General features: G+C 39.4%; 1 protein-coding gene and 1 long non-coding RNA gene across 3 annotated transcripts in view; one reads left to right on the top strand and one right to left on the bottom strand.

Annotated features, from left to right (window-relative positions):
• The window catches only part of LOC105252405 (homeotic protein ultrabithorax), a 102,326-nt gene that overhangs the window by 76,391 nt on the left and 2,165 nt on the right, over nt 1-23,770 (top strand). The window contains exons 2-3 of one of the 2 annotated variants that reach the window (XM_011259756.2): nt 2,324-2,729; nt 14,671-17,319. In XM_011259756.2, coding sequence (XP_011258058.1) covers nt 2,324-2,637 — 314 coding nt within the window. In that variant the 3' untranslated portion in view covers nt 2,638-2,729; nt 14,671-17,319. Of the gene's footprint in view, nt 1-2,323; nt 2,730-14,670; nt 17,320-23,770 lie in introns of those variants that run through there. The other variant, XM_025410377.1, reaches the window with a different exon arrangement.
• Nucleotides 1-23,770, bottom strand: part of LOC109610083 — a 109,363-nt gene that overhangs the window by 73,953 nt on the left and 11,640 nt on the right. The window lies entirely within an intron of this gene.

The raw sequence follows: 23,770 nt of genomic DNA on the forward strand, positions 1-23,770 counted from the left end.
ACGGTTTTCCTGCTTTGCTGTTTAGCCAACCAATTCCTCTTGGCATGCCTTACCGATCTTCTTCTTTCTCCCTCCAAATGAAAGCATTTAAAGGGGTCTTAGCATAAAATTTATCCATCCCTTCGGTTAAGCAATCATGCGTACCTCTTTTTACTTTACGGGGAGCGCGGTAATCTTGATATTTCATCCCCTAATTTCGCTTGGTTCGCGATATCTCATGGATAAGATGTCATGCGGGGGGCGAGAGTAGTTCACTAGTGAATTTGAAACAAATCGAAGAGCGAGAATAATTAAAAAAGAGAGATTACTTCCAAATTATTTTTATAGAAGGATGGTTTCCAAATTATTTTATAATAATTTGGAAACTATCCTTCTATAAAAATAATTTGGAAGTGATCTCTCTTTGAAAAACTTGTTAAATGATAATATATGAAAAAATGAAAATTTTAAAAATAAAATTTTTCATTATTTCTTGTCAGTTTCGCAAAAAATATTTTATATTATAGACTTTATACTTTTCATAATTAAATGTTATAAATTCTATGAAAAAATCTTATGATTATATGACAGACATAATAGATCCGACAAATAATATTAGAGTGTCATATTTTTTTACTTTGCTAATCTATATGAAAGCAATTTGGACGATTCTACTTTCATTTATAGTTTTAGTAGAGAAAGAAAGAGGAGGAAAGAATTTATTGCACCTATCCTTACCGCACATCTCGAAAAAGCACGTGCCAATGGAACATGGAGGACGATTCTGTGGGAGTTATAATGATAGAGGAAGGTATGACGGGAGATTCCGAGATGGCAGGGAACCGGGCTCGACGTGCGCGATCCGTGTGACAAATAACCGCTAAAAATACGCCGCGTTGTAATTCCACGCCCCCTCTGTACTCGGTGCGAGCCGGGGCAACATGACAACCCGGTATGAGAATCGTGGGGGTTGTCACGGGGTGGCAAGGAGAGTGGGATGAGGCGCCCGGAGGGATAGCGGTTCGGACGGCGGGGCACTTGATTACGTCGCGATAATAAACATCACGCTCCGATATAAACCTTGTTTCGGTGTACTGGCTATGATACGGATACAATGGTCGTCTGGAATTGCGGCAGCGTATGCGTGAATCACGCGCCGTGTGATTTTATGCACTTTGTTGATAACAGATCGGTACAGATGCGATTATAAATTTGAAGCGTTTATTGGGCGACTAGATTCGTATCGGGATGTTGAAACATATTAGATTCCCGCATATCCAACAATCATATCCCAAGAGACAGATTTTTTTTTACAACTTTCAAGTGTCGATCGATTAATTTTCTTGCACTTGAACCTTTCGGCGAATTATTGACAGTTAAAAAAAAATAAAAATATAAAAAATATGAAATAATATTCTTTCTCGGTCATCGAGAAGATCGATTCTGGTCGAACACGAAAGGATAAGCCGATAGAGAGCGGAAATCGCAATATTATAGATATTTATGTACTTGGGCACGCACCGTATGCGAACGAAAACCGAGTAAAAGGAAGACTCTCGGCCGAGGAGAGAGGTCGGTTTAGGTTGGATACCGGTGGCAGAGGTGAAACGGGAGGGTTTTTACGAGGCAGTAATGGCCGATAAGGTGAGCTTGCGCCCCCACTGTCGGGGCTTACTCCGCTACTGTACCCAAGTGACTGCTCAACAGTACCTATTCCCGCCGTCGTATACTCTTTTACCTTCTCCCGTTTGTCCGGGAGAACGACTCATGCCACGCTTTATTTTAAGCCGTTTACACATTTCCTTTATCGGCACGGGCCTCGTTTATACCTATATCGCCGCGTCTGATATTCGCAGCGCCGTGGGATATCAGAAATTCATTAGAATGCTCTTTTAATAAGTACCTTAAGCGGCAGCTCATAAAGATAACAACTCGCTTAGGAGCGAGATAAGCAGCGGGGGATGGAATGACGAGCCGGCGTAATCTACGTACTCAATTGGCATCACGCACAAAGTGATGCTCGCCGGTGTACTTACTTGTCTTCGAGTATCAGTAAATGAAAATTTATCGCGTTCGTAAAATCAACTTTTTTCTCATTTTAATTACTCGCCGAGAGAGATTCGTATTGTCATCGAAATTGATGTTTTTATCAGCGTTCTCTGTCCAAAGCGCAATCCAAAGACAATCATGTCTGTTATATTGACAGAGTTTGATTAACATCGTTGGGAGTTTCTTCATTTGGCCGCAATTTTTTGTTTTTTTATTTTTTTATATTCGATAAATATAATATTAGAGAAAAGAACAAAGGGAGAGCCCGTTACAATTTTTATGTCGTTGTTCGCAGGAGCGAATGGAATGCGCAGGCGCGGCCGACAGACCTACACGCGCTACCAGACTTTGGAGCTTGAAAAGGAATTCCACACGAACCACTATCTGACCAGGCGGAGGCGGATCGAGATGGCACACGCGCTCTGCCTGACGGAACGGCAAATCAAGATCTGGTTCCAGAATCGGCGAATGAAGTTGAAGAAGGAGATTCAGGCGATCAAGGAGCTAAACGAGCAGGAGAAGCAAGCGCAGGCGCAAAAGGCAGCGGCAGCGGCGGCGGTTGCACATCAGCAGCAAGGGGCTGGTGGGGGACCCGAGGGGGGCAACTAGGGGTACGCCCTGCATCGGAGCCCCCCTGACCACCCCACCGTCAATCCACACCACCCTCTACTAGCACCGCAATGTACACAGCTGTATTAAAGGTGAGTAATTTTTGTAATCATTTCTTATCCCCCGATCTCTCCTTGATTGTAATTCAATCAAGAATTATACTTGAATTATAATTTTTTAATTTAAACTATATAGAAAATATTACTGAAGTATCTGACAAATTTTACAGTTTGAATATTCTTTTTTCTGTATTGAAAATATGATTAGAAACATCAACTCTTTGGAAATATAACATTAATTTGAATAAAAATTACAAAGTTAAAAATTCATTATAATTAATATAAAGTTAAATGTGAAATAATCAATGTTTAATTCTTAAGATTCAATTTATTAAAATAATTTTATTTTTGATTGCATATGAGACAAATTTTATCATGCTTCGATATTACAAAGTAGATTTTTAATCGATTGAAGAAGAGATGTAATTTGTAAAACGAGAGCCCTTGTACTTCAGTAATAATCTATATATATATATATATATATATATATATATATATATATATATATTAATACATATTTTTGTTTTCGTTATTAGCGAATTAATCAAACGAGCATATATGCGCTCGGTGCAACAGTTAGGATTATGTGCTATGCACTAAAAAAATGATACTTGTATAAACGTTGAAAGCGGCGTTAAAAATGAGATTCGAGCTTTTAGCAGCAGTGGCCTTAAAATTAAATTTAGTCGGCGGGCTTAATGAGGATAAACCGCGTACAAGCGTGCCTTCATAATTTTCTAAGTTATGCTATTCGCGTGCATTTAACTTGCGTTAAACGTGCATCCCAAGGGGGCTATAAACGTAGACTTGAAATATTGCGTCTATTGTTTTTACTCTGCCAATAATAAATAAAAAAAGATTATCAGTTTTCTCATGTTACGTCCGTTGACCATTATATATGAACGTGATTCTCGTACCAAACAAAAATTACGATATTTCATACCGCGATAGTTGTAACCGTAGAATAAAAAATCGTCATGTGCGTTAAAACCTAAAAAAAGAAAGAAACTTAGAAACGATAAATTGCAAGTGAATAACACAAGGAAAAAAAAAGAAAGTAGAAAGTCTAGTCAGATAAAAAAAAGAACAAGACAATAGTCTTGTTGGCGCTATTTATCCCAAAAAAATCCGCAGTATAATCTGTAGTTTTAATCGAGGGTCAACCATTCATTCTTGAAAAAAATAAACTGCCATTCGGTTGAGGCAGTTTGTAAGAAGGGTTCCCGCCTTTTTCACACTCACGAGAATCTCTATCATCTCTTAAGCTTTTTTATGTGTTTTAGTTAAAGAACTGATTTAAAAATGTAATACTGATTTTACTAATTTATTAAATTAAACAATAATCGGGCTTAAGGAGCTAATATTATGCAATAATGTTAAAGTCAGTAAATAAGAATAAATTTAATAACGTTGCAATACATTTAAATTAAGTAACTATTAATGACTGTGCGCATTATGTAATGAAATGTATAAGTAACTATTAATGAATATGCGCATTATATGATGAAATGTAAACGTACGTTTCTGTCCTCAACTGGACTCTCTTCAGTACAAATAAATAAATTTTAGGAAAATTAAAACTTAAAAATTACAAGGATTACGCTTATCGCATGAATGGTATCCGAGTGAACCGTATATTCGGCTGTGTAATTAACTGTGTAATTTCTTAGCAGTACTAGGTGTCGACCACGTGGTGGATGTTTCCAGAACGTCTCTTTACTAATTTAACTTAAAAGTACGCCGTGTACGCGAGTCTATTTATCTGTATCTTTACTTTCCTATGTGTGTGGGAAAATATTTTTTAACGTCTACAATTTTTTTGAACCTCCTTTTTTCAAAAAATACTTATATAGTAAATGATTATTTTTATTAATCATATTAATATAAAATATGTAGATATAAAATATAAAATATGTAGATATAGAATATTTTAGATATATATGTTCTCACTTTACAAGATAAAAAGAGAAACATTACGGAGCAAAATATTTTTTAACGTCTATAATTTGTTAAATCTCTTTTTTCATTAAAAATATTTATTTAATAAATGATTATTTTTATTAATCATATTAATATAATATAAAATATGTAGATATAGAATATTTTAGATACATATCTTGCTTTACAAGATAAAAAGAGAAACATTACCGAGTAAAATGGCAGATTAGTTTATCATACATTCTTGAAATACTTGAAATGTCTGCAGCGGAAAGGAAATACGCCAGAAAACTCGGATCGAAACTTCTTATTCGTCGAAATCTATTGGGGCGTTTAATATCTCTTTTTTGGTATCTTTGAACGACGAAGTTCGGACATAAATTTTGCCGCGACTGCGCGTAATATTACGACACACACAGCGAAACGATTCCTCGATTAACTCCGAGTAATTGTACGCCACTTGAATCGCGATTAAATAACGCCCCACGGTGATGTTTATTTAATCACGCTTATTTAAATCAAGGAGACGATTATATCCTTAAAATAGAATGCTGATCGATTTGCCCGCCAATTAGTGATTAGTGCGACGAGAAACTAGATTCGAATAATCTTGATCATAGTAGATCTCCATCTTTTATTTTTTGGACTCTCGTCTCATTTCTCGCTTATTCTCTATTTTCACCTCTAATCCGACTTTAATTAAACATGAAGTAGATGTAAACGTAAGATATATGCAAAATAAAATTTTATGTCAAGAATTTTTCATTGAAAAAACTGAATCGTAATTTTTCCATGCGTCATCCAAAAAAGAATAAAATGTAGATTGGCTTCTGTGAGCCGAGATATATATAAAGATATTTTTTGACGGGCAACATGAAAAAGCAATTTAGAAAGATTTAGGCGGGTGATGTAAAAAAACGATCACGATGACATTCGATGATTAATTCATATGTTTTTTCGAGTCAGAAGCGTCTTCACAAATATTCTTATAATAAAAAAATGTACTCCAAGATTGCTCACCGAGATATTTTTCTTAGGTCTCAGATTATCAGATCTTGTTCGATTTGTTGCAATTGCACCCTCGTTCGCAAGTTATCTACGGCATATTGTTGAGCCTATTTTTTAGATTGGCGAGGTATTGTTTGTTTCTGAAGTCTCCTTTCTGTGTAGATATATGCACAATTCAGCATGTAACAATGAATGGACAGTAAACAATAGGGCAATGCCATCTATCGGTTTCAAAGGTTTTGGATTAGTTATGGCTGCTTCATCCCCCTCTCGTGGGCGTGGCTGAGGCGTGGGCACATCTATTTTTTGGCGCGGGTCATTCATCTCGGAAACTTCTACTACTATTTGGTGACACAAACTCATCAAACTACACACCGACTACGTTACCTGTCAACGAATAGTAAATACGGAGCGCGCAAGACACGCGAAATAATCAAAATTTGAATCGTTTCATGTAACACTCCGCGCGCGGTCTTGCTTGTTTTCCTCGTCACTTAACCACTGTCACAGTAGGTGGCAGCACGAATCAGGGTTAGTCGGTCGGCAACGAGTCGCGTCTACCTTACCGATCTCTCCATCGGTAACGCGTAACTCAATTCGGGGACAAGTTACCTCTACCCACCAAGCAGGATATATTGAACGGTAGTTCGATGATCGCCCGTAATGCGCTTTATGGTTTGTTTTTATCGACGTGGTTATATAGTAACTCACGACCTTCCTGCTTCCCTCTCGACGGTGGTGAGTCGAATCGTCGATGCCACCGATGCTGTTCGCGCCCATGCATGTGCATGTGCATGTGCACGGCGCGCACGTGCATCGGTATTGGTCGTATAAACGCGCGCCGCTGAGTCGGCAGGGCTATTCACATTTTCCCCGCGAATGCATTCCCCGGAGCTATCGGTCAATAATCCAATAAACCCCGCGCGACTCGCGCAGCCCCATGAAGAGGAAATAAAGTACCGGCGACGCTACGTGATTTTATTGCGTAGTAAAGCACGATTCCGACAGATCGATGCGCGATCACCATCGCATCTCTTGCTCTCTCTCTCTCTCTCTTTCTCTCCCTCTACTCGCGCGCGCGTTCACTTAGCCGCTCGCCAAACTGGTAGGTCAGGGATCTTTATTGGCTGTAAAGGAAGACGTTTTACGATCCATAAAAGCGTTTATAGCGCCCAAGTAGTCTTACCTCGGTTCTTACATCCCGGTTATATCCATTACCCCTTCCGCGGCCTTTCCAAGGGCGGCCACTGGCACGCGTTCTCTCTCTCTCTCTCTCTTTCTCTCCCTCTCGCGACTTGCCTTTGAGATTTACAGGTTACGCTCCCGGTAACACCTCGTAAACTTGGCTTAACGACTTTAACCGGGCCTAACTGCTTCCTTCCTGCAATCAGACCCTGACCTACCTTGCGTACACACGGTCGTCCTAGAAAAATTCCGAGATACCGAGATAATCGAACGTGAAATCGCATCGCTTTGCGATTTTATCGGTCAATCTTTCCATTCACCGAGATGCGAGGATAAATTTTTCGAGTCTACCGCAATCGTTCGCGTAATATAAGACTTTCTAGCATTTCTGCAAAATTATACATTTATATTCCGACATAATTATTAAGATTCACAATTATAATTAATTAAATTTATTTCATTGAATTTATGGACCAAGTATATGTATATCAAATAATTTGAACTGTATATTTACAGATTTTACATTTCTTCGGAATATATATTAATATTTTTTCACGATTTTTTACGTATTTTTAACTTTAAATCATTACTTTATTTCACGTCTTTCATCGATGCTTATGTTAAGGTAATAATTCTGCTTGCTGATTTTATCACGACATTTATAGCCGTCATTATGAGCTGATATCGTTGCAATTCTCATAAAATCTTCATTCAATCAAATTCATTTGAGACGCTCATGTAGATAGGCTAATGGAGGAAGTGGAACGTTCGTACGAGACGGGAAACTTTTATGATTTGGCTCGATGTTGTGTTACATTTTATATCGCTGTATACTTTGATAGATTTTAATTATTATTATTATTTAATCTCTACTTTAGAAATTATATACTTATAGAAGTAGTATAATTTAATATAAAAAATTTTTTTATTTTAATATTTTACGCAAGACGCAATTTTAGATTGCAATAGAATTGCCAGCAATAAGAATTAGCTTCAACATGGATGTTTCATTACTGTTAATAATTTTGATTTAATCAAATTAAATTAATCAAGAAAAATCAGCGCATTTCGCAATTAATAACATGTAAATATATTTCCGGTATTCATTTTACACGCGGAGAAAGAGAGAGAGCAAAGTATATATTTTTAAAAATCTACTCTCACACACTCGACTTTATTAGCATTAAAAAGTGTGCGGTACTCTGGCTCTCGGCGCCATTGCACCGCATTTACACAACAATAAGGGACCGCGATATAAAAACTCCGAGAATCCCCTGGCTTCAAAGTCCAATGAGAGATAGAGAAGAACCATGCGAGGCGAAAGGGAAACGGAGGATTCGGTGTCGTTTTCTCTCTCTCTCTCTCCCCTTGTCTCCTCCTTGTATTTTCCGTCTCTCATTCGACGGGGTATGGGACAAGACGGCTCGTGAAACAGGCTACGTTGCGCGCCGAAATTCTCAACACGAGACCTAAGGTCCGCATAATTTTTTTTTTCTCTTTCCTTTTCGAGAGTCAACTAGCCGGAGCGCTCAGCATATGTCTGCTCTGTCTGGTTAGTTATTTTTAACACACGCGATTTAACTATCTCAGTTACGGTATGAAATTATCGTAAATCATCGCTAGTAATACTTTTCGATATTATTTTTTACAGTCAAACAAAAAAAAATGTAAAAAATTATGATGTTAAACTGAGAGCAATAAAAATTTAAATCTGATTGAATTTAACGAGAGATGTTATCAATGAAGAATTATTGTATTATTGGAGTAACACGCCTATATAATGTTTTTGATAAGGATATTCATAAAAATTAAATGAAGGATTAAGTAGCTTTTAATTCAGGCATTACGATCATTCGCGACGTGTATGCTATTACACGCTTCGTTTAATGCAGGATGAATGAATAATCTATCCATTCATTTCATTCGAGAACGAAAGAAGTCATGTTTTATCTGGCAACAGGTATAATTATACGAGTGTGTCAGTTTACATTGTATCTGTATCATGAGAAATCTGTGCGATTAATTCCATCAATCTCTATTCACTTTCCGGTTCTTCGACAGATTACTTATGTAGGCCGCGCCCAAGATTGGATTAGAATAAAAGTGGAACGAGTTAGATATATTCCTTCATCTCGCGTATTTTTATGATAAATATAGTCCGTTCAATTTATCGTGCTTCCGTTTACACGTTTTATGGTTCTTGGAGGGAAATAATTTTATATTTGCATTACAGGGGACGACTTTCTTGCATACATTTTCTTATGGTCATGTTAACGAGAGCGCTACTATATATTTTGCGCCTGCAAAGGAACCGAAAATATTTTCAGAAGCGACGTAAGTTGCATGTATTAAGGAGGGACGCGTGATGAAGTAAAAGTTTTCTCTGAACGTGAATAAGGAAAGTAATAGGATAATAATACAAAAAAAGAGCGAGAAGCTTTGCGGGTACCTTCTTCGCATACTTCCGCTTCTTCCAAACTTTGTATAGTCGAACAACCGTCTCACTTACCGACGCAACCTCACCGCAAAGTGTATCACAATTAACTGGCACCTTTCATCTCCTACCCTTCATCATCATACTATAGCCAACTTTCTTATAAAATCTTCCCCTTTCTTTAACTATAGATACGAGTAAATTTAATGCACTCTCGCGCAAACTTTTGAAAGCCCATTTCAATATTATGATGAGTAAGTAAATCAACGCTATTTCAGTGGTGTCGAAAATTCACGAAAAAAAAAAATTAGTTATTTTATAGAACGTTTTAACGCGTTAGATAATTTGCATAGTTTCTTATCAAATTTTGAATAAAAAGTCAAATGATATAAATTAAACAGAAATGATAGAAAAAGAAAAATTCGTTTATGGAAATACGATTTTTAATATTTGAAAAAAATGTTTATCATTAAAATTAACGTTTTATAAATAGTTAATAATAATCATAAATATGAGAAATATAGGTAATTATAATTTGAGCGTGCACGATTAATTGGTATACTTCTCATTGGGGTGATGAAGTTGCGGGTGGTATCTTGAAGCGGCGAGAGTTTTGCCCTCGCTGTACAAACTTAAGAAGTAGACGCGGAAAGGAAAGGGGACATGGTGGCAGCGTAGTTAGTTATATGCCGTGCATGCCGGCAACAGTGCCGGTGTGTTTTTCATTTTCTTTATATCACCCTTGACGCTCGTAAAACCATTACCCATGACCGAGCGAACGCAACTTCTATATAAGTCCTATCGGTGTGTGAGCGCATAAACGCGCGGGACTCGAGACACTCTTTGATGATACTGAAACTTCTTTTACTTGTGCACTCCTCTAGGTAGATCTCCGTAAGACGAACCCAATTTCCTCGGCAAGCCGACCCCTCAGATTTGTCCGACATGCCCACGGGAAGAATTCAGTTTTCTCGTTGCCGATTGGTTACGGCGTCTTTTCGATCGTTATCCTTTCGTAGAACGTTGTATCCAATAAGATTTAAGCGCTGGGTTGCATACACGTTGATACAAAAATGTGATAAACCCCGACAACGATTTCATCATGACATTCATATAATTTATTTCGGATTATGTTGCCTATATTATGTAATTTTTATGTCTGTTTATTCAATAGCCATTAATTATTCATTTGCTTTAATTTGTATATTTGTTGAGAATTAGCAATTTTAGACATTTCTAACGGCCGAGCAAGTGCTTCTCTAAATCTCATTAAAGTTGATGTCTGAAACGTTCAAAACGTTCCATCTCAGGCCGAGCTGGGGGAACGAGCCGCATACTCTGATGTGTAGATAAGTCAGTTAGCGACTCGCTCTAGCGCGTTCCGACGTCGAGTCTTTGCATGGCATCATCGTCTTATTGCTCCTTTTCTCTTCCCCCTCTTTCTCTCTTTCGCTCCCACTCGCTTCTAACGAGTGATTCATCATCAGCGTCGCCTTCTCTTCTTTCTCCGACTAGCTTGGTTGGTTGGCTGGTTGGCTGTTTGGTCCCTGGATCTTCCGCTCTTTTCCTCTTTTTCTCTTTCTCTCTCTCTTTCGCTTTCTTTTTTCTCCAACCTACTCTCCAAGTACTCGTTTTACTCCTACACTGAAGTCATATCAACACATAATTCATTCTTATTATTGTAGGCACACTTTTAGTTCTTTCACATATTCTAAAATGGCGTTGGCTAATATTTTAAACCTACTAAATATAGATTACATTTTGTAGTAAAACTTTAGAGTCCTTATTAATTTCTCGAACACATTATATTCTTAAAAATGGTTTAAACTTTTTATTTTAAAATATTATCAATTTATAATCTAGATCAGATTTTTTGGAAGCTTAAAGTTTCTAAATATTTTTTCTAATTCTCACGTTCGAAATTTAAGAGTATATGTCACTGTAAAAATGTAGAATGATATTTTTCACCTCAGCTGGCTAGTATATAAAGAAATATTTCTCTTTAGATAGTGTTGCGAGCATCAGTCATGTCTGCGGTATAAACGCAGCAGGGACACAAAAGGGAGAGATTAAGAGCTAAGTCTACATTTTTTTTTCTTCTCTACTCATCATCAATGCTAGTAAGATGATCACTTTTTTTTGATAAATTTTTTTTTTAATTTTCCAATTTTTATAATAAAATATTCTAAACATAAACGTAGAATTTATTTCTCAATTGTTAGCTACATTGACGATACGTTTGGAAAGAATTGCTGAGGCTTTTTTCGATACATAATTCATTCCCTTCCTGATAAAAGCCATCGCTTAAAAATAATTCTATTCTATTCGACGACGTGCCGTTGTATTATTTGTTATTAATCAATTTTCAAGCGCGCGCGGAGACAATACTACTCGAAATGTCCATGCATTTTTGAACAGTATTGAAGAACAAGCGCCGTTCGTCTCGAAAGGTCCACCTTCGGCCCGGAAGGTGGGATTCCGGTAATTCGGTCATGGAATGGATGGGTGACGACGAGGGAACGAGAGGGACGATGAAGTGGGCCGGGTAAGGGGGGACAGGGTAGGGACGGGAGGGCGTTCCACGGGCTACCCTGCATGGGGTAGCTTGCAACCTCACGCGACACTAGAGCCATCTATATCCCCGGAGATTTATGAGTTCCTGGTGCAACGGCTGCTCGTAGCAACTACACGCTACACAATATCGGTATAGCGCCGGCGATGGTGATGCTGCCCCCTGTCGCGAGACGAGCGCACTGTTGCCCCGCGGGGGGTTTCGCGCACTCGCGCTCGTTCAACGCCGTCCCCGGCGCAAAAAACTCGATCTCAATTCGAAACTCTCTCGCCGATCCTTCCACTTGCCTGTCAGTTAGGGCTTCGACCGCATGCATGCACGTATGCATCCGCATGCACATGCAGATGCATACCTGGCTCTCCGCCTTGAGAAATCGCATATTTCGCATCGCGGTTTCTATACGTGTTCGTTATAAATTGACGTATTCTTTTTCAAGACTACATATGTATATTGTGTTAAAAAATTAGACCGACAAGCTTTGAGAGGAAAGGAACTTGAACGATATTTTTTGTTCATGACTTTTCTCTTTCTACGACGTTTCATTTTAATGTTATTTATTTTTTAATTTATTTATTACGTGGTATAAATTTCATGTGATTTTTATGTAAACATATAGGTGAAAATCAAATTATATTTTAATAACTTACAACACCCCCTATATGTGTATATGTATTTGTTAAATATAAAATATTATATAATGTTTCATTCATCAAATAATATTTTTGTAACTGTATATAAATTAAAAGAGTCACTCTAGGGGGATGTAAAATATATTAATAATAATTAAAAGATATTTACCACTTGTATGTTATTGTTAATTATAATTATCGATATAATTTTGTTCGTTTTATCGTCGATAGAGACGAGAGACTGATATAAAATGGAGAAGACAGACAGTTGCTACGTATAATTAAAAATTTTATGGCGGAGTATCGGCCTCGATTTTCATTCACGATCAGCCAAGCGTAGAGAATAGCGAGTCGAGATTTTTGAACAGCCCCCCAGACACAGCCGTCCGTTCACACTCCCCGTGTGATATTCTACAGGGGTAACCGATGGGCATAGTCAGGGGTTGGGAATTTACCCGTTGGTGCTGCTATGCGGGGGTACGAAACGACGGCGACGACGATATGAGTACTGGTATCTACCTCTACCTATGCTTTTGCACTCCATCCCGCTTCTCTCCAACCCCTTGATGCGGCCGGTTTACGAGCAACCTGTGGTAACGAGAGCGATAGATAATAACTGCTCCCTGCTCAATTCCACCCCCCTCTCTTTCTCTCTCTCTCTCTCTCTCTTCTCTCTCTTTCTTTCCTAGATCCACACATCCATGCAAAGACACAGCCACACGTGCATATTCGTATACATATGTATAAAAGTTAATCGTGATTCTTTTTTATTTCTTCTCTCTCTCTCTTTCGTTTCTCAAATGTATTTCCCACCCTCTGATTAAATAGATTAAATACTCTAATATTATATAAAAAGATGAAAATTCCCTTCTTTCGCACAATTTATTCAAATAAACGGCAAAAAGAGGATACGGTGAAACTCACGTCTGTAATGTTTCGAGACAGCATTTTCGAAATTATAATTTAGACGATTCCTTATTACTCGATAGAGAAAGTGCCTCAACGAATTACGCGAAATAAACGACGCTGTTTTGCAGCGCCATATCGAGAATCGTGTTTCTGGTTTTTGCGAGTTTTAAGTATGAGAATTTATGGCGGCTTAAAAACTCTAGCTTCCTTCGGAAATCCTGATAAATGCGCGCAGGAAGGACGCTTAGGTATGTACGCCAGACTCAGTTTCAGAGCATCGCGTACTCCTCGAAAGGCGAAGTGATTCTAGGCCGAACTGTAAACGGCGGCGGTAAATGAGATACATCCAAGTATGTGTAAACAATTTCCAAGTAACAAGGGCACGAATCGCGAGGAGAATTCTGGAGAACTGTTTATCGTCCAAAGTCTTAATAATATCTTATTAGCATCGCTTCATTTATTGGTTTATTTATAACGAATAAATTTATAGCGAATAAAATTTATTTGAAAATCGAAATTTAAGAATACCTCAAATAAATCATTTTATATAATATATATTATTTGATGCGTCTCATATAATTAATATCGAATTAAATAATCTGCAAAGTTATTGAACTTTTTATTGAAAGTACGAAATTTATTCTTTTTCCTTTCTTTCTTTCTTTTCGACTCGGAATTTTATATGACAATGAATATTTCCAATTTTTCTAAACGTGACTATTACACATGTAAATGGGAGGAAATGGAAAGAAAATTGGTAATGTAAAATCTCTCGCTGGCTCTCATTCCCCGTAAGACCGTCTAGATAAACCCCTTTCGCTCTTAACGTGAACTATTGATATCCCAATATACCAACACTACGAAAGCTCAGGCTCAACGTGCATGTAACCGAACGAGGCACCATGTGCATTCATTCTATTACAAAAGAAGCTGAACCAGCGTTCATGGCTCGACCCGTCGCGTCCCTAATACATACTCTATATATGAACGTTCCAAGTCGAACTTTCAAACATTCGGTCTCGCATGATGTGATCTCGCTCTCCAAAAAAGAGATGGCAACTAGAAAAAATATTAGATTTAACAATTGCTGAATTTTTAATTATCTCGTAAAATTATATAAAAATATAATCTCTTTCGCATTTTATTATCATAGAATCACGTTCGTTTTACGTTTGCTAATTAGTAGAAAAAAACATGCTTTAAATATTTAATGACTTCAAGTATTTAATTTTACGTCGATGATGATGAGACACGTGGAATATGTATAAGCTAACTCCGTCGTTTCTGTTTCTGTTTCAGGTGAGTGGCAGGCTCTGCACCCGCTGTCTCTGCAATGCCAAATAGATGGTCGATGTGCGTATCTGTCGATCGTCAATTTATCGGTTGCGGCGAATCGGATGCTGCACCCGGTGAGTGACGAACCTCCCCTCCCCCCCTACCCCCATGGCTACCTCCCGTAGCTCACTTTGACCGATATGCTCCCAGACCAATCAGTATCCAAGTACACACAGTATCATCCGTATAAGCCTAGCGCTGTTGTAGTCGTTCCCCTTTCTGGTCTCTCTACCTGTAGTTTCTGCTTTGGTGCAGTAGCATGTAGATAGGGGTTGAATTATCGAGGGTGGCCAATCAGCCAACGTCCGCGGATCCGGGGTGTCGTTTGCGAAAAATCGACCGAAAACAGAGTCACATTCTCGACGTACATTGCGATAGGTTGTGCGCAGATTAGAAACCGAAATACGTAAGGAAAAAGGCTAAAATTACTTATAGGGTTAAAATATAGGACGTAGGAACATTTATAATTCTCTCGATGGGCGAGATCGAGTCGATTAACGTTCGTAACGAAAGTACGACTCGTTTTTATTTCTTCAATACTGAATGTACAAAATTTTATCACGTTTCTTTACAATTCTCCTCATTTTTTTCTTCGTTCGATACGTTCTTTCTCGAAAATGCGCACTCGATATATCTTTGCGACAAGAGGGAAAGAGAAAGATGAAGAGAAGGAGAGGAAGTAAAAATAGAACGATTGCTATTGATGTTACGTTTTTTGTTATTTCTCTTTTTTTATTATTATCTCTGCGTGCGAAGCAATACGAGAAAGCGTTTATATTGTTACCAATATTGCTTTTGCTAATGGTAACATTCGCTCGTTTGTTATAAAAAGACTGTTTTATTTCATTTCGCGCGTTATTAATTAGAGTTACATTATTTGAAAACGTATATATAACGGCAGCAAGCGAGATTAATCATAACGATACGATATTTTCGATTGGTACAAAATATATATGTTGATATTCGGTCATATTTTATCAATATATTGTATAGAAACGTTTATATGATGTGCGTCTGCTTAAGTACCTGTTAAAATGGTCAAGAGTGCGCGGTCTCGAGATATCGGATATCTCCTTTGAAATAAATTCGGAAAGAATTTTCCGAAAAAGAGTTCCCTCCTCCCTCTTTTTTATAAACGTCGGTCCGAGAGAGAAGCAAAATGAAGATGGACATTACAAACAAATATTATAATTATACGTATCTAGTACGTAGGCGCCTGCTCTGTGTAAAGAGATTCGTGGCGTTATCTCCTATACGGTAACTTTATTCTAGTTAAAATGAATGTATACGAATAGCCGCTAAAAAAAACAGAAAGAATGCGAGAGAGAGAGAGAGAGAGAGAGAGAGAGAGAGAGAGAGAGAGAGAGAGAGAAAGAGAGAGAGAGTGTGTGCGTGTGTGTGCGCGCGCGTGTGTGCGTGTGCGTGTGTGTGTGAGAGGCAGAGAGTACGTAAACGCAATATTTCTAAGAGGTATGTAATGTTAATAGTTATTTATTTTGTGGATCTCGGAACAGAGATGATTCATTGCTCTGCTGTGCTATGCGTTATCAATTAGGCACGTAGTCCTGTTAGGGATAGGCGTTACCTTATGCGTAGTCGTAGTTACTTGTGTAAATGTTTCGCGTGGCAAACACTCTTTCTTCCTTTTTGTAATATACTAGAATATTAATTATTGACAAAAATTTCTTTGAATCCTGATTGTATGTACTCCGACAGCGACCAGGGCCGCGCTAGCTGCCTATGATTAAGATTATATCCCGGCGTTCTTGGGGACGGTTCTCGAACGCTATTGTAATATTACATTGATTATACGATTGCTAAAAGAAAAGAAAAAAAAAATAATAAATGCGATGTAAACTTAATCACACGTCTTACGCTTCATTGTCTGCGGCCCTGGCCGTAGCAAGTCCATCCCGCACCACATCTACTTTCCCTGATCCCGTCGTCTATTACACCCCACCCTGGATACGCGAGGAATCAGATTTTAGATACGAGTACGCGCAATTATCGTTCTCTCTCGAAATAACGTACGGCGGCGGTAAGAATCGACTTTTATCGCGACGACGGTGTCTCTTTTAATCGTTAACGAGGATACATATATCTCACCCATCGAGCACCCGCGATATTTATCGTCGGCCAAGATATCACGGGAGACGCGTACACAATTTTTCCGGCGGGATCGTTATCAATTCTTCAAACGATATCGCGATGCGGCGGACGTGCGGCGGTTGCTTTACGACACTTAAAAAGCACTCGTTACGCGGCGTCATCGCGGTACAGGATGTGGAGCCGCCTTAACGGGCGCCACGTTGATCCGGAGTTGAGCTTTCCACGGACAGCCATAAGTCTCGCGACGCTCCGGGATATTAATATGTTATTGCGGAAAGACTCCCTCATGAAAGTCGACAAGGACTGCAAAAATATGTCCCGCGCGTCTCGGCGTCTCCGGGGGGTGGCACACACCCCGTAGGACGGGGGTGGAAGCCCCGCTCTATCCGTTCGCTATTCCTACATACGCGCGCCAACACACGCACGGACGCGCGCACACGCATAGGACGGAAGCCCTCGTTACTATCGTACACGTAGCGGGTAGTGGTCGGAGAGGAAAGGGGAAGGGGGGAGGGGAGCGGGGAGGGAGGGAGGGTAGAATTCAGCAGACGCCATTTGTATTAATGAAGCTCCCGACAATGGTGCACGCCCGATGAATTATGTACCTATGTTCGAACCGAACGAAGGTACATAACCGATCTAGGCGTAAGTTTGCTATTGGCCTCACGCAACACTTCCTATTCTCTGATCCTTAGTTATAACTTTGCGAGATCCCTGGCTCCTTAATCTAAACGTAAAGCTGACACCGCCGATTTTCACGAAATCACATTTTCCGAGAGATCGTGCAGCTTTTATATTAAAGCGTCATTTATATTTCAGATTCGACAAATTTTATATAAAATTATAACGTTTTAATAATATTCTATTTCACAAAAATGTGTGTGTGTGTGTGTGTGTGTGATATCAATATTTAACGTTAAATCTTAAAAATCTTAAATTTCATTTACGCGTATTTTTGTGAATTAATAGTTTTCAAAATATATCGCACCCCGTTAATTAATAATTTGTAAAATGTATATTAACTTTATATGTTTTCATCTAATTAAAAATGTAATATTCTAATTCTACGGTGTAAAATAGATAGTATTTTTTTCGGACGTTCAACATGTTGACATTGACCGATGAAATGAATTAAAAATGCAATTTTTTGCTCGGTAAGAAATATAAATTTGATCGAAACCGGGGAGAGGGGGGTGGGGCATTAGGTGCGTAGGTGCAATCTATTACGCGAAAAGACGTAGCGGGGCATCCATCTCGCCACGGCGCGGATAAAACGACCGCTTTACTTTGGATTACAGGGGGAGCAATTTACAGCAGGCGCAAGAGCACCTGTTCGTTCTTGAGGAGATGGAAAGGTGGGGACGCGCGCGCACAACGCGAGGGGTAGTCTTTTAAGGGTGTGGGAATAGCGTGCTTTGCAGACGTTGCGGTAATTGAATCCCAGTAAGTCCCTCTATATATAGGTGTATCTACTTAAATGTATAACGCTACTCTCCTCCATCCGCACCATTTTTCTTTCGCTTCTTTAATCTTTCCGCTTCTCCTCTATCCCGCGGCCGTGCAATGATTTTTCCTTTGTCGACGGGTTAGATATTGTAAAAGATTTTTATTCGCGCGCGTTTCGACGTCTCGATAAAGCATTACTTGACGCACTCGTCTCGGATAGATTCCTCGCTCACCTTTATTTAGTCGCTCTTTCCTTAAATTCTAAATTTATATTCTATTTTCTACACGATATATTTTTCTAAGCTATACGTCATACATCACGAGCGCGTGCGCGCGCGCGTGCCACCAGTTAAAAACCCTTATCTTTTCGTTCTACAAAAGGAATTCCAGCAATGGGTTGAGCCGTGCGAAAACTCATTCCGCCATACTCCTCGAGGAGTCTACTATCCCGGCAACGAAATCCTGATGTACGAGCTTCACGTTTCAGCAGCTCCTTGGCTCGGGCCGACTGATATGAATGTGTTAGGTGTAGATGAGCCTAGCGTGCTCTGCCCTCATATAATTACTTCACGCTTCTCTCTCCGTAACCCGGTGCCCTCGGATACTCTCTTCCTCCTTTCTCCTCTCGCTCCCTCCCTCGCTCTCTCTCTCTCTCTTTCTTGTCAGTGGTGTTCTAGCGGTGTTTCTATATCGTCGTGCTCTTGCACGGTGGTTTGCTCGTAGTTGCATGCACCGCTCGCAAATACCATCGTATCCCGTGCGCTTGGTATAACATGGGGGGTCGGAGGAGGATTCAGTCGGGTTTGAGGGGGTGTTGTGCAAAGGGGAGGTTATTAGGCAACGCAGCACCTCATCCCTCATCCACCGTAACCGCGCCGCAGCGTGTATTATGTAACAACACGGAAACGAACTGTGAGGCGGTTGGCTGGCCGAAAGAGAGATAGAGAACTCGTCGTGGGGAATAGAGAAAGAGAAACTGTGCGAAAGCCTCGCTGATGTTACTCTCTTGCTGCTACAAATATTACACGTATTCGTAACGATGCGCTCGTAACTCTCGGTTAGTATCTGTTATTTCCACGAGTGCTGAATCATTTTCGATTTGAGCACAAATCATGCGCAAACCATGCATTTTGGCAGGGCCAAGTTTCGTTTATATTAAATTCGGGAAGGGAGGGGCGGAGTCTTTTCATCAGATTCTTGACATTCTACACACGTTATTGTTTTACGCGTAAAATATTATCTTTCTTCTCGTTAAGATATTTCGACATATTTCAATTTCCAACATTTTATGATACACGCTGTCGAATAAAAATTAATTTGATTTACAACATCAATAGATGGAATCGTATTCGTGTTCGTATCATTTATCGCACTATTTCTTTATTATAAGAGACGATATAATTTCTTTGAATAAATTCGCGACCCCTACGAACAAATCTCGTCCACCGATATACGAATCTGAAACTTTAATAATAGCTGCTAAGTTTTGAACGCATACATCTCACGGCATTATCAGAAATCTTAATTTACAATTGAGTTCTGGCGGTTTAACGGACATTTTGCGGCCAATATAATGTCTAATAATTCTAATAATTCGCCGGTTTAGAGATGAATGGTGGGAGGGAAGGGTGGCGCATAGGGTGAGAACGTTCCCTGGAGCCGTGCCCGGGAAGGTAGGGAAGTGAAACCGAGAGATGAGATGAGCGAAGAGAGGGAAGGAGGACACGGAGAGAAGGAGGTACAGGAGCGAGAGAGAGGAGAAGAAGGAACAGGTCGAGACCGAGGGTATGGGCCGAGGAAATGGAGGGAAGGCCAATTAGAGGGCGGGAAGATTTATCTGCGGGCGACGGGTGTGCGGATAGTAAGGGGTAGGTTGGTCTCTTCTGCCTAGTGCACTTGTATTATTTCTTGGTTGGACAACCCCGTTCAAGACAACGGCGACGTCCAGCTGCTATTGGCTGTTCCTGATCCTTTAGGAATTAATTGTTGATTTAATTTCGCGTTTTCGACCGCATAATCTAACTTTACCATTTATTTTACGATTGTACGTTAATTTGAACAATGTAAATATATATCGGATTCTTCGATTCATCGAATATATTTCATTTTATTTTACTTTAGCTTGTCATCAAAATTGAAAAAGCACCTCGTAAATAAATATTATTCAGAGTTGCAAAATTCAGTTATAAAAGCATGCGATGTATTATACAAGCTGCGCGCAAAATAAAATTTCCAGGCAAAGCTCTCTCTCTCTTTCTTTTTGCGTGTGTGCGAATCGTAAATTATTTTAATAAGGACTTTGACATTTTAATTGTCTAGATGACAAGATCAAAGCATTTTCTAGGTGATGTCAGTTTCTTTCAGTATTTGCATGGAAAACACCTCCCACTAAATATAGAAGAGACAATTTTATCTCGGTGGATAATACTTGGAAGCGATGTCTCGCTGTTTTTATAGATTCACGAAATTAGAAATGAGAGCTCTGTGGAAAAAATAAAAAAACATGAAGATTTGTAGATGTGTGCGTCTGATATCTGTTCTTAATTTTTTAAACTGACCTATTAAAAATTGATATATAACATGTATATAAAATACATAACAGATAAAACCATATTAAAAAATTAATATACGACGAAATATTAGTAAATATTATCAAATTAAGAGTAAATATTAATATAAATATTATCAAAATATTTCAAAATTTCGCAATCAATTCTATTTGCATATTATAAAATTATATAACGTCGTTATATAAAAAATACATAATATAATAAATGCAAAAATTCATTAAATACTAAACTCCTTTTGATTATACATGAAAACTTTGATTATCCGAAAAATACATATACATCAAAATATCTTTTAATAAATTTTAATGGCATCGTGAAACAGCCGAAATTAGAATAAATCGCGACCTCGATATTTTTCTACAATAGAAGAGAACCTTGGAAATCTTCGAGTTATATCTGTAGTCTTTCTCACGCAAGATTTTACTTTATTACAAAAACCTTGAGGTTTATAGAGAAATGCGTATTTTTTTGAAGCTGCTTCTCGGAGCTATAATAATCCGTGACTTAACGGGACTAACTAACCAAAAAAGTGTTTGCGGAAGCATGACAATGTCAGTGATCGGGCAGTCACGCATTAAAAATTTTTTCTCGTTCGAAAAACGGAACTGCATTTTTCTAGAATTGGAGGGAAATAGGTCGTGCTCTTTCTCTCATTGTCTCTCTCTTTCTACAAGGTTGTTCCACTTTTAACATGGCTTTGAAACGAACCGTGGATCTCGTAAATCTAGGACTACGTGGGAGATAACTTTTTGTCGGCTTATTTTACGCGCCACAAGTATCTTTCTTTTCTTCACGACACAAGTCTGCTGCTGCTTTGTTAGATGGATTAATTTAAAAAAAAAATTGATTAAATATTTCTTGTTACAAGTTTCTCTAGCGCAACACATATAGTGAGGTGTACTTTTAAAAATAATTAATATAATAAAAATCATTTCAAGTTTAATAATTCATCGTTAAATGTAATATTTAAAAAACATATGTCGTATATTTTGTTACATAGTTAAAAATATTTATTTTCCCTTATATTGTGTAGGACATTTAATCATTTTATTTAAAGCGTCTCTTTTTTTGTATATTAACTTTCACGTTAATATCTTTTATATTAACTTTTATATTAATCTGATTAAAAATTCTAATGAAAATTTAGCCGGTAATATCGTTCGAAAAAAGAAGTATTTCCCAAGATCTTTGTAAAATTTCTCATGCTACTAAGATTATTATAAAATGATACGTTAATACAAAATGGCAGACGAGCCATCACCCTTGCCTCGGCCTAAATTCGACGCAAGGGGGTGCAAGAACACAAAAATAAATGGTACTCATTCACCCTCCCCCGGATAGAAAACGGAGAAGTAGCTGCAATTGTGAAACAAAAGGCACGATAATCGTATTCGCTCCCCAGGGAGCGAGGAAGGGTGTGCGTAAGAGGGATGAGAAATGTAACGGGAGTTCATATTAAAGCGCGAAGAAATGTCACGTTAATTTGTAATCGCTTTTGCGGTTGGCTGATAGCCGCGCCTTTATTGAGTGAGATCTCGAGTCACGGCAAAGGGCCGGTCTTACTACTACGAACGGAGCGCCCTGTAGGGGAGACCGTGATGGTTATGCAGATCAACGTGGGGTGTTGCGGTGGCTGACAGCGGTATAATAACTTGCCCCCAGCATGCCATCGTTTTGAAATAACGCTGAAATAAAGCATAACCCTTTACCTCCCCCTCGACGTTTCGTATATAAAATTGTTCGTACAAATCGCACCCCGGCGATCGCTGTGACGAAAACCACGACTGTTTTCTAAACTGCAACAATACTCGAGGGTAATAATTTCGCACGGTAACGAATCTCGTTCGCTCGTTCAATAGCTCGGGAAATAATACGAATTGCAATTGCAATAAGTATAATTTTTTTTTTTTCATTCAATCTTTTATCGCGTAAGCCTACTAGCAGTAAAAAGTTTCAATCTGCGAATAGATGGCAGTTCGCCAAAGGAGAGAGGATAAATGTTCGTTTGGTGAGTTTGGAGTTAGATTTCCGTGTCTGTGCCGAAGGAAAGCGGAATGGGAGGGAGGGAGGGAGGGAGGAAGCGAGAGATAGAAAGTCAACTGGCAACAGCGTGCACGTGATGTATCGCGGCATCGAGCATTCGAGCATTGGCCGAAGAAGAAAAAGATCGAGAAGCGAAAGAAGTTAAAGTAGAGGACGGTGAACCGGGTCCGGGCGACGTGCGGGGGTGGCCGAGTCGATCCTCGGGCGGAGAGAGAGAGAGAGAGAGAGAAAGCGGAGGAGGAGCGGGAGAGAGGCAGCTACTTGGGCCACCGACTAGGAAGGAGTAAAATAAGGGGTTGCTCGGCGCCGCCGCCCCATGCTTGGCTTGCAAACCGACTTCCGTCCTCCGCGCGCGAGTATTCAGACGCCGGCGGCGTTTTTACCAGAACGAAGCCCGGGCGAAAAAAGAAGCGAAATATATAGAGCGCCGCGCGCCTCCTCGAGCTCTAGCGTCGCGGGCTTTGGCTACTAGAGCCAGCCGGCTATCACGTTCGGTATACAGCCTCTCGTTCTGTATACACCCGTATACGCGACGGGACGGAGTCTATAATATATCTCTCGCCTTATCTGCCGCACGCTGTTTACTGCCCGATAGACTCCGCAGATAGGAGAACCCTGTATCACCGCCCCGCGAGAGAGGGAGAGAGAGGGAGAGAGAGAAAGAGAGCCGAAAGAGATGGAGAGAGAGTCACTTACTTTTATATATGTTGTTACTTACGTCAGTGAGGAGAGCACGTGCGGGAGGGAATCCGTGAGACAAGTTAGAAAATACTGATGGCCGGAGTGAGATACGAGCGACGACCGTCGCCGTCGCGACTACGCGCGAGCTATGGGCCTCTTTGTGCCGGAAATCTTCCCTCGTCTGTCATGAAAAATGATTTTGGCCGAATCTCGGC

The sequence above is a fragment of the Camponotus floridanus genome, unplaced genomic scaffold (assembly GCF_003227725.1).
Source record: "Camponotus floridanus strain SB8 unplaced genomic scaffold, Cflo_v7.5 scaffold31, whole genome shotgun sequence".
Taxonomy (NCBI): domain Eukaryota; kingdom Metazoa; phylum Arthropoda; class Insecta; order Hymenoptera; family Formicidae; genus Camponotus; species Camponotus floridanus.